We start from the raw sequence: 12498 nt of genomic DNA, 5'->3' as shown, positions 1-12498 counted from the left end.
CTAGCCTGGCCATATAACCGTGTGTATACATGTATATATATATATAAATATATACTTTAAATATTGCAACCAGCAATAAAGATGGCTTGCATTTCACATACCCTACTGAGATTCCCAGACTGTGACCGCACATTATCTCGTGTTATCTGTGTGAAAATATAAAACATGACAACACAATAAAACTGTATGAGGAAGTTTGTATTAAAAGCTGGACCACACCACAGGTCCATTATCAAGTCATCGCCACAGCACAGTGTTGCATGGATACAAGAATACACAAAGACATTTTATTTATAGTCTAGCTACCTGAGAATAAATTCACAATAAGGTTATATTAAAATTAAAAACAATTAAAAAAAATAAAATGTTAGGAGCAATTCACACTGTCAACATTTGTACAAATATACAAAGAGTACTCTGTTGGGCAGCCATTTTGTTTTAGTTTTATTTTCAGTTTTAGTTCTTTTACTTTATTGTTCTTAATTCAAACATTTCAAAATTAGTATCAAAGGTTGGAATATAAAGAGTCTTAACATGTTCTGATTGCACTAGATTATCATATCAAGTTAAGTTTGTATTAAAATAATGTGCTAAAGACTGATGAATATGTAGGAATTCTGGCATACTGGTAAATTTTGTTTGGAGAGATATTTTCCAATTCTGCACCTTTCTTTATCAGTATTTTTTTTATTTATTCTAAAAGCATACACTGGTGTTAAAATTTCCAGCATATGGTTTGTATGCTTTTGGTAATGAATTAAGCTACATACACAAAATAAAAAAATATTCTGTATAGATTTCTTTTTTGTTGTAATTTTACTTTTTATATTACTATTACTATTATATTTTAGAAATAATTTCCAGTACATCTAGATATGTTTAAAAGTACAAGCTTTGTTTAATTTCTATACTATAAGCATGCAAATGTGTACATTATGAGTAATGTAATACCGTAAATTATGAAATTAATGTGTCTTAAGGTTGTAGGCCATACCCAAAATAATATATGTGACAGTAAATAAATATTGTTTAACCTAATTAATGTGACATGAATTTATTGCCTTAGGATAGGTACACACAGAAAATCAAACAAACAAGAAAGGAAAGTTTTTTATATTAAGATAATGAGAATGGTAGGCAGAGGGTGATAGATGAGAAAGATGAATGAATGTGTGAGCCAGCTTTGACGGGATTTGAATCAAACAAAATTAAATTGTTTTCAATAAATGCATAAAATGAGTAGTAAACCCAATTTAATTGTCACAGATTTGTCACAGAGGAAAAAAAGAAAGTTATTTGAAATCTGAATTGACCTATGCAGTAACAACCAAAAGTTGTGACAGAAAAAACAGCATTTAGCATTTAAAATTTAAAATGACCTATAAAATAACAACTTTTAGCTGTGGCAGAGAAATAAAATATCTGATACCTAAATTGACCCATGCAGTAACAACTCCAAGTTGTGACAGAGAAGAAATATATTTGAAATCTAAATTGATCCATGCATTAAAACCATGTGATAGAGAAAATATAATTTAAAATTTGAAATGACCCATGAAGTAACAACTTCAAGATGTGACAAAGAAGAAATACATTTGAAATCTAAATTGATCCATGCATTAAAACCTTAAGTTGTGATAGAGAAAATAGCATTTAAAATTTGAAATGACCCATGAAGTAACAACTTCAAGATGTGACAAAGAAGAAATACATTTGAAATCTAAATTGATCCATGCATTAAAACCTTAAGTTGTGATAGAGAAAATAGCATTTAAAATTTGAAATGACCCATGAGGTAACAACTTCAAGATGTGACAAAGAAGAAATACATTTGAAATCTAAATTGATCCATGCATTAAAACCTTAAGTTGTGATAGAGAAAATAGCATTTAAAATTTGAAATGACCCATGAAGTAACAACTTCAAGATGTGACAAAGAAGAAATATATATGAAATCTAAATTGACCCATGTAGCAACAACTTCAAGTTATGATAGAGAAAACAGCATTTGAAATGTGAATTGACTCATTAAGCAACTTCCAAGCTGAGACAGAAAAAATATTTGACATCTGAATTGATCCATGCATTAAGACCTTAAGTTGTGATAGAGAAAATAGCATTTGAAATTTGAAATGACTTACGAAGTAACAACTTCCAAGTTGAGACAAAACCGAAAAATATTTCAAATCTAAATTGACCCACACAATAACAAGCCCAAGTTGTAATAGAGAAAACAGCATCTGAAATTTGAATTGTGCCAACATGGTGAACAGTGACACCGAAATAGTAGGTTGTCTCGAGATCAATCATCAATAGAATCAATGTGTCGTCACGGCAACCTCCAGGAGCACTGATTTCAAATGGTGCTAGAAGTATTATTGGAATCTATTCACCACCAGAGATCAGGATCCGAGAGAGCACACACACATATAACCACAGCACACCGCCTATTTGTCATGACCCAGATCCTTCCAAAACACATAGACATATTGTAGGTGTGACAGGGGAATAGTGTCCATTAAAGTATCACCTGCTTGTACATCCATTTTAATTTAACAAAATGCTAAAATGAGGTAGATCTATAAATAATATATGTACATGTACATATTTGAAATCAAAATGCATGACAAAATATTATTTAAAAAAAAAAAAAAAAAAAAAAAAAAAAACCCAACAAAAACGCCCAACCTCTCACAAAAACACAAACCCAAGTGCACCCAATGCACTTGGTAAACTTAAAATAATTTTCGGGACATGTCCCTAGAACCCCCTATGGCTCGACGTTTATTTCTTACACATCACTTTTACATTAATGAGCTATTATCCCTGTATGTATCCAGTGATCATTATATTTAGCGTGGACTATTACAATGTAGATGTCAGTAAAAATTAAAATTAGAACATCGATTTTTCAGTCCAGTAGCTGATGTATTCAAATGAGAATAATTGTGAAGTATGGATTTTCCATGATCATTGATTTTCCATGTACATGAATAGCAAGTTTTCAAATCACGATTTACTGAACAACAAGTATCTAACAGAATTATCTTTAAATTATGAATTTTCCATTGTCTAACAAACAGGTCAGGGCTTTAGATCACAATATTTTGGAAACAACAGGGGTTTTGGGGGTTTGGGGTTGTTGTTTTTTTGTCTGTTCTGAGGACACTAAGGTCTTTTCAGTGCAGTAATTTTAATAATAGAAATGCATTTCAAGTTATTTTACACTAATTACAGCTTTACATTGTATTCATTTTGAGGTGAAATAGTTTGAGGTTAACATGTTTGTACTGTACTTAATTTAGGCTTGCTAATTTTGGGCACATCCTTTATTGCCTCAGCTTTGGTGCAAACTAAAGGCCTACAGGTATCAAGAGAATGGTTTTTCAGGGCATTTGTCTTTGGTTCAGCAGAATATCAGGTTCTAAGAATGATTTTAGGGCATAATTTTGTCATAGTCTCTTGAATTTAGTATCGAATAAGAATACTTTTCAATATATGTGGAATTTTAATTATCGTGAATTTTCTACGGTCTACTAAGTATCTAGTAAGACTATCAACAGATTATGGATTTCCCATGGTCCAGTGAACTGACAGGTAAGAACAATATTAGAGCATTGATTTTATTTCTGTGTATGGATTTTCAATTATCACTGATGTTTCAAATCTTAATGGATTAATAAGAAAATACTTCTGGATATAGATTTTTCACAGTTCAGTGGACTATTAAGCATCAGTAAGAATACCATTTGGGGATTACATTAACTAAACATGGTCCATGGACTTGAGCATTTAAGTCGCAGACCGTAGTTTCAACCAGTGAAAATGGACACCACCTGTAACACATTTGTATAATGCTACAACAAACTGCAACAAGAGTATGTAAGGTTAAAATGGGAAAATACCTTTAGAAAATAACCTTTACTTCTCAGAGGTACATGCATTTAAAAAAAATATATATATTTCCAGGTATTAGAATTATCAGAATGACCAGAAACACTTGTACAGAAATGGAAAATCTAAACAACAAAATCTATGTAATGTTAAATTTCAATTATCAAAAATGGCTCTAATAGTAAAAAATATACATGTACATGTGTTTAAAAACTAGGGTCTGTCACTTTAACAAAACAAAATCTTTTGGGCATGGATCTTCCATAATCCAGTGGAATGGATTATTAATAAAAGGAATAATAAAAGGAATAATAATATGGCTTGACATACATGTAGAGCAAGACTATGTTTTATGTTATGGATTTTCCAATGAGGAAATGGACATTTGAGTACAATTAACATTAATTTTTAAGGCATCCATGTTCTGTCCAGTGGACTGAGAAAGTAAAGAATGATTAAAGAATGATTAATGGATGGATGGGTGGATGGATAGATGGGTGGGTATGGATGGATAGATGGATGGATGGGTGGGTATGGATGGATGGATGAAGGGATGGATGGATGGACGGACGGACGGACAGATGGATGGGTGCATAGACAGATGGATGGACAGATGGATATGGACAGACTGATGGGAGGATGGATGGAATGGAAGACTACTATAGTTATCTGAATGAATTTCGCAATACATGGGACGCCATGTTTATCTGTAGTCCATATATTTCCATTTGTATGCTGATAACAGCTGGCTACACAGCAGTCATGTGCAAACATATATATATATACATACATACAGTTCCACAGGTGTCACCTCCAACACTTACAATACACACATATTGATTCTAAAGACTAAAGTACAAAGTACTAAACATGTAGTTAATAACAATATAAGATAGTCTACATTCTATTTAGTGCATATTCATAAATATAGTGAATCATTTAACAATTATGATTTAAGTAGATTGCATCATACATTGTAGGGTTGTTCCAAAATGTAATCATGGTGGGGGTTAGTATATTTATTTTATGACTGGTGGGTCTGTAGATTTGTTTGAGGTTTGTGGGGTATTTTTTATTTAATTTGTTTTCTAATCAAAAGAAATGCTGGTTTAGTTTAGTTGGTGGGTCTTGAAGAAAACCACCATAATATCACAACCAACTAATACCCCACACCCACCCCATCCCACATATAATGGAACAGTCCATTATTATAAGATAGTGATAAGATTAGTTTACATGGTTGCAATCACTTCATAGTTACATGTATGCACCTCCATAACAATGTTAACTACCAAATAAAACTAATTTATTCTTACTTATATTTCTTGGAAAATCTTTTTCCCTTTTTTTATTTTTTATTTTTTTTATTTGCTTTATAATATTAATGACAGCTAATAATTTAAAGGTGGTATTTTTGTTGCCGTTCTTTTTGTGTGTGCTTTTTTTTTCTGTTTTTTTACCTTTTTATACTTAGCAACCAACAAGATTTTTTTCTTTAAGTGTTAACTTCGAAAATATGAATTAAATAATTTATTATTATATTATCTTTAAAAAAATTAGTCTTTGAAGATACAATTTCCATTCTTTCTGCCCAATATATGGCAATATGCCAGCTTACTGTTTGAACCACTTGCCCTAAAATGTCAATGTATTTGTACTTTTATAAGGGCTTGTGGCCTTGAATATATAAATAAAATAAAGAATTATTAAAAGTCTGGTTAAGAAATCTTGAAAGAATGTCTTGTACATTAGATCCATGAAAAAAAAAAAAGAAGTCATGATTTATGTATGGCTTTTACATAAGACAGGTCCAAGAAAAGAGAAAAAAAAAGAGGTCATGAATCAATATGCCAATTGTTTTTTAATAGGTCTAGCCACACGAGAAGAATTCTGATTTAGGGCTGTTCCAGAACTGCTCAGATGGGGGGTGGGGGTGGGTGGGATTTATTGATGTGCCTATATCCAATCAAGGTCCAAGCATGTCCATCCTAAACCTAGTCTATCATTATCATGGCCAGTCTCAGGGCATAGGAATCAATTCTTTTTTGTAAACTCTTCCACCCACAAATTACAGTGTTAGTTAAAGTCACTGATCCCAGTTTCCAAGGTATGTACCAAGGTTTTTTCAAGCCTGGTTTGTCGGCCGAGTGGTTAAGATTGCAAGCTATCAAAAAGCCATGTGAATCGATGCAGTAGGTTGAAATCTTGCCAATTTACACTTTGTGTCTTTAAATATTTGTAAATTTGGCCCTATGTTTTCACAATTATTATGATTGCTAATTAATTTTAAAACTGATTAGCAACTGGTACTTATAGTCTTAGAATTGTATAGCATTGATTTCTAAACCTTGTACAGCAAGTGATGATGCAATTTACTGGACACAACGATCCCTGTGAACAGAAACAGACTAGATTTGCTAAAGGTGATACATTAAAGGGATAGTCCTGAGTAATTAGCTGCAGTTTGTAACAGAGACTTTTTAACGAAGGAAGGAACTGTTTTCTTTAACGATGCACTCAACACATTTTATTTATGGTTATATGTGGCGTCAGACATATGGTTATGGGCCACACAGATAGTGAGAAAGGAAACCCACTGTGGCCACTTCATGGGCTATTTCTTTCGATTAACAGCAAGGGATCTTTTATATGCACCATCCCACAGACAGGACAGCACATACCACGGCCTTTGATATACCAGTCGTGGTGCACTGGCTGGAACGAGAAATAGCCCAATGGGCCCACTGATGGGGATCGATCCCAAACCAACTGCACATCAAGCAAGCACTGTATCACTGGCCTACACCCCGCCCCCCTTTTTAACGAATGTAATTAAATATCAAATATATTTTTCTGCATAAAATATTAGTGCATTAAATATGTTTCTGATTGTTGTAGTATTTGTCCTAGGTTATATTTCATTTTATTTCCTAAAAAATGTTTTATCTGTACGTACGAAATTATTTGAAGACAAAATTCAGTTTGGACTTCTTACATATACATGTATTAAGACAACCAGAAACACACTGAATATACAGACACTGATATTCTAAACACGAAAATATATTTAATGCAATTTTTAGACGTTAAAAGATTTTATTAGTCGGAAATATCTTACAATGTACAGTCCAACCCCCCCCCCCCCCCAAAAAAACCCAAAAAAACAACATTGTAAATAATGTGTAAATTAATGATAAAAGAGCTGTAATAAGTGAAAATATTTTACACTGCTTAATAATTATAGGATCAATGGCATTAAATAATGTACTGTAAATCAAGAAATTTTTGCGAATTTAGTGAGGTCATACAAGACAGTAATATTTCAACGCTTTACTAAAAAAAAATATTTGTGCGATTATTTTGTCTGTGATTAATTGAAGGCACAACAATGGTTACACACTACTGATTAAACCAAAAGGATAGCAAATAACACTAGTTAGTTACCATGCACATTACTGCAATTTCCTACTAAATTCAAGATAGCTGCATAAGGTCAAGATTTGTCAAAAACATTATTTCAGCTGATCCTATAACTTAAGCTTATTCATTTTTTAGTTTCTGATAATGTTGACCTCACTAAAGTTTTATGTCGCTAATATGTCACTTATTTGGATTTCGCTAAATTTTATGATCGCTAATATTTTATGATTTACAGTATAACTGGACAGAAAATATTGTAGCAGACATATCAGGCATAAAATAATAATTATCCTGCTTCCCCACTTCCCCCATAACATGGTTCAAATTCTAGAACAGTCCTTAGATAAATCAGTGTAAATGCTAAAACAAACATGATTCACACTCTTCTGCAAACCACACAATTTCCATTTTGTGATAAAAGTAAAATAAATTTATGATCGATTTTACGTTCGATTTGTTTTTTCTTCTCTCTCTCTCTCTCTCTCTCTCTCTCTCTCTCTCTCTCTCTCTCTCTCTCTCTCTCTCTCTCTCTCTCTCTCTCTCTCTCTCTCTCTCTCTCTCTCAGCAGCATGTGAAGTGGTGTATCAGTGGCTTCCCACAAAAACTAGTGATGTCCTGTTAAACTAGGACTGCAAAACATAACGTGTGTTCATTTCCCATCCAATGATGTAATTACTTTCTCTAAAAAAACAAATCTGTTTAAATAGAAGTTTGCTGCTTCATAGACATGGCGACCTGAACAGATCCTAAAATGATTCACAAATTACATTTTCTAAAAATAATTTACCAGTGGTTTAGATAAATATAAAACTACTTATAATATAAATATTATCTGAAAAATATCGGTTTTAAATGTAGATGTAACATAAATGTACCTACATAATAGTAATAATGTTTTTGGCAAATTTAATATTTCAAAATTAACAGAAGAGTTGGGGAAAGCAAAGCAATGTAAAGTTAAAACAATGCCTAGCATATTTTTAAAAAACTACAGCTAATTAAATGCATCTAGATGTCCGAAAATGAGAGCAACTGGTGGTTGGGGGGGGGGGGGGGGGGGGCGGGGCTAGCTATATATTAATTTGATCTGTTAGCAAATCATTAACCAAATTTAAGTTTCAATTAACCAAACAGACTGAATGGCAGTTGATCTACAAAGGGTTATGTACTTTTCAAATTAGCTTTTTGGTCAATTAATAATGAAATAAATGCTTGCCAAATTCAACTTGAATTTGCACTTGGTGATTCTGCAAATGATATCTTTAACATTAAACAAAAAACTAACTTTTTAAAATATAAATAAACAAAAATAAGATAAAAGACAACACATCTTCAGTCTCTATGAGAACAAAAAGGGAAAATAGAAAATATTTTATCTACACACTGCCTGTTTGCAACACAACATATAAATAACATTAAATATTCTTAAATTTGTGTTAGATACCAGTGTATTAATTACTCTGTCAATAAAACCACAAAAATAAGAAAAATATGATATAAATGCTCAACAGCTATAACAGAGATTTGCATAAAAGACAGTTAGTACAAAAAGCTGAATAAATCAAACTCTGCTAGATACACTAAAATCACATCACACGAACAGCAAAAAGCATTATGATTTATAACAACAGCAAACACATCAGGCTACATTAACAGTGATGTACCTTGGACTCTGTTGGAACAGTTATGTTGTCTTTCAGTCTTCAAATCGGAACAGCAATAAAAGAAAATTTTAACAATATATTATGTATGTATATAGAGGATATTAAGCTAGTTACTACCCGTTACATATCAAGTGAAATGTCTTTATTCATCCCACCCACCCAACCCATGAATTGTTTTAATTAGTGTCGGTTGTTTAGAAACATCCACCCACTCCCCATGAATTGTTTTAATTAGTGTCGGTTGTTTAGAAACATCCACCCACTCCCCATGAATTGCTTTAATTAGTGTAGGTTGTTTAGAACCCCCCCCCCCCCCTGAATTGTTTTAATTAGTGTCAGTTGTTTTGAAACATCTATAACAAAGCGAGAACATTAATCCACACAAGTTATACATTTATTTTCATCAGCATTTAATATGTAAAATTTATTGCTCCAACTGAATAATCTTTTAATTAAAATTAAAATGTGTTGGTTTGTCTGGCAATCTGGCAGTTCTCAGAAATTACTACTACTTTTTTTTCCTTTCTTGTTTCTTCTAAACATGTGTTGAAAGTGTCATTAAAATAAAAACATTTCTCTTTTCCTTCCTCTCCACAGAGTTATATACATATTATGATCTTCATGAATCAGTCGTGAGGAACTGGCTGGAATGGGAAGAAAAAAAACTCCATTCACTGAGGACAACTGACCCTACAACCAACTACACCTCATGTGAGCACTCTACTTCTCTTGCAAGGAATCTATTAAATGTACTTTTTTAACAGAAAGGATAGCACATACCACAGCTTTTGATTTACTGTGGTTGATAATACAATCCAAAACACATGAGGTGACCATTCTACTTCTCTTGCAAAGGTATGTATTAAATGTACTTTTTAACAGGAAGGATAGCACATACCACAGCTTTTGATATACTGTGGTGGATAATATGGATAATATAATCCAACAATTTCTGATATGTATATTCTACAATCCCAAACACCTGAGGTAAGCATTCTATTTCTCTTGCAAAGGTATGTATTAAATGTACTTTTTAACAGGAAGGATAGCACACACCACAGCTTTTGATATACAGTGGTGGATGTAATACAGATAATATAATCCAACAATGTCTGATATGTATATTCTACAATCCCATGCACATCAGACAGAAGCTCTGGTTCTGAGAAAGTTCAAACATTCTTTAACCTTTTCATAGACAGAGCCTTTCTGTGATGTCAAACTTGTGGTGGCGCAGTACAGCACACTGTCAGGTTTACAATGTAATTAAATTGATGGGGCGCCCACATCATCTCATTTCATAAGAGTTATTGACACCTCTAGAGCACATTGATTAATTAATCATCAGCTATTGAATGTTGGAGGGGGGATGTAGACCAGTGGTAAAGCATTCGCTTGATGTGTGGTCAGTCTAGGATCGATCCCCATCTGTGGACCAATTGGGCTATTTTTCATTCCAGCCAGAACTCCACAACTGGTGTAACAAAGGCCGTGGTATGTACTATCCTGTCTATTGGATGGTGCATATAAAAGATCACTTGCTGCTAATCGAAAAGAGTAGTCCATGAAGTGGCTACAGCGGGTTTCCTCTCTCAATATCTCTGTTAACCATATGTTCGACACAATATAAGCGAAAATAAAATGTGTTGAGTGCATTGTTAAATAAAACATTTCCTTCCTTCCTTCCTATTGAATGTCAAACATTTGGTAATTCAGACAGTCTTCAGAGGAAACCCGCTACATGTTTCCATTAGCAAAAAAAGAATCTTTTACATGCACTTTCTCAGACAGGATATCACATACCTCGGTCTTAGATAAGTCTACTACTGAACTACATTTGACTTCATATAAGACTATGAAGACCACACCATGAATACACACTTTAATATGTGAGAATCTGATTAAAAATAAATTGGCTATCATATTCTATGAATAATATACCTATATATAATGGTTTTATAAATGGCATGTAAACATACATGAAGTACACTTACATGTACTGAATTAAATATGATATAATAAAAATACCCCATAAAAATTGATCTCGACACAACTTGGATTAAAGATGTCTTAAAATACACCCACACAACAAAATTAAAAGTTAAATATGGAACATAAAAACACACCTACGCACACTTGGTTAAATACGGTATGTAAAAAAACAACGTATGTGACATTAATAGTACAAATGATATAACTATTCTATTACTGTTAATGCCAGATTCCATGAGGTTAACACAACCATCAAAAATGCAGCTGCGCTGAAGCTGTGTTTAGTTAAATGATGTGTAACTCGCACAATGGAATGGTGGCTGCTTAATGTATGCAGACAAATGCTCAACAAATCAGTAATGGGACTTGCACGACAAAGTGTGAATTCATGAAGAATAATTAACAAGTCAATTTAACTGGGATAAGAAGCCACAGTATATCAGTGTCATTGGTAAAACGTTAAAAAAACCCACATTCAAACTGATACCCAACTCCTTTATTACACTGAACAGAAGCGACAAACGTTTTAAATTTACATAGTAATTGTGGCTACAAGACCTCGTTATTTTAATGAAAGTGACTATTGATACTGAAAACCACAGGTCAAATCTATGAATGGTGATCATCACACATTTATTTTACATGTATTCAGGGCTTTAGAGGGGCAGGACATAGCAAAGTGGTAAAGCGTTCGCTTGATGTACTTTCTGTCTAGGATCGATCCCTGTCAGTGGGTCATTGGGTGATTTCTCGCTCCAGCCAGTGCACCATGACTGGTATATCTAAGGCTATGGTATGTGTTATCCTGTCCGTGAGATGGTGTATATAAAAGATCCCTTACTGCTAATCGAAAACAGTAGCCCATGAAGTGGTAACAGTTGGTTTCCTCTCTCAGTATTTGTGTGGTCCTTAACCATATGTCTGACACCATACAACTGTAAATAAAATGTGTTGAGTGTGTCGTTAAATAAAACATTTCCTTCTCCTTCAGAGCTTTAGATCGCACTAATTTAAACACAATAGCTTTTGGGGGGTCTGTTTTGAGCACAGCTGGGTCTTCTGCAGCAAAATAATATCATTAACACACCTCTGCTGAAATGCAGTAGAACTTCAGAAACAAACTGCGAGCTATTTAAAATGCTATTAAAGAGCAACATTTCAGTGGGTTTTTGATGTGAAATGTTTTGAGGTCAGCATATCTGTACTTAATTTGGGCATGATTATTTTAGGCATACTTATTTTTGGCACAGTGCTTACATTGCTTTAACTTTGGTGCAATATTCTATATTCACTATGTGGTATGTGCTATCCTGTTCTTTGGAATGATGCATATAAAAGATCCCTTGTTACTAATGGAAGAAATATAGTGGGTTTCCTTTCTAAGACTGTATGTCAAAATTACCAATTGTTTGACATCCAATAGCTGATGATTAATAAATCAATATGCTCTAGTGGTGTCATTAAACAAAACAAACTTTAACTTTCTATATTCATTTCCTTGTCATGGAAGAAATGGCCAGATTTGGAC

At 33.1% G+C, this 12498-nt stretch overlaps 1 protein-coding gene across 6 annotated transcripts in view; it reads right to left on the bottom strand.

The window, feature by feature from the left end:
* Window positions 1-12498, bottom strand: part of LOC121368092 — a 132700-nt gene that overhangs the window by 55756 nt on the left and 64446 nt on the right. For 4 of the 6 annotated variants that reach the window (XM_041492648.1, XM_041492650.1, XM_041492649.1 and 1 more), the window contains exon 3: window positions 8979-9015. The exons of 1 other annotated variant lie outside the window; for it this stretch is intronic. In XM_041492648.1, coding sequence (XP_041348582.1) covers window positions 8979-9015 — 37 coding nt within the window. Of the gene's footprint in view, window positions 1-101; window positions 147-8978; window positions 9016-12498 lie in introns of all 6 variants that reach the window. One more of the 6 variants, XM_041492645.1, reaches the window with a different exon arrangement.

This window comes from Gigantopelta aegis, chromosome 3, assembly GCF_016097555.1.
Source record: "Gigantopelta aegis isolate Gae_Host chromosome 3, Gae_host_genome, whole genome shotgun sequence".
Classification (NCBI taxonomy): Eukaryota; Metazoa; Mollusca; class Gastropoda; order Neomphalida; family Peltospiridae; genus Gigantopelta; species Gigantopelta aegis.
Note: the sequence above shows the minus strand (reverse complement) of the source record. Positions and strands in the feature narration are given on the sequence as shown.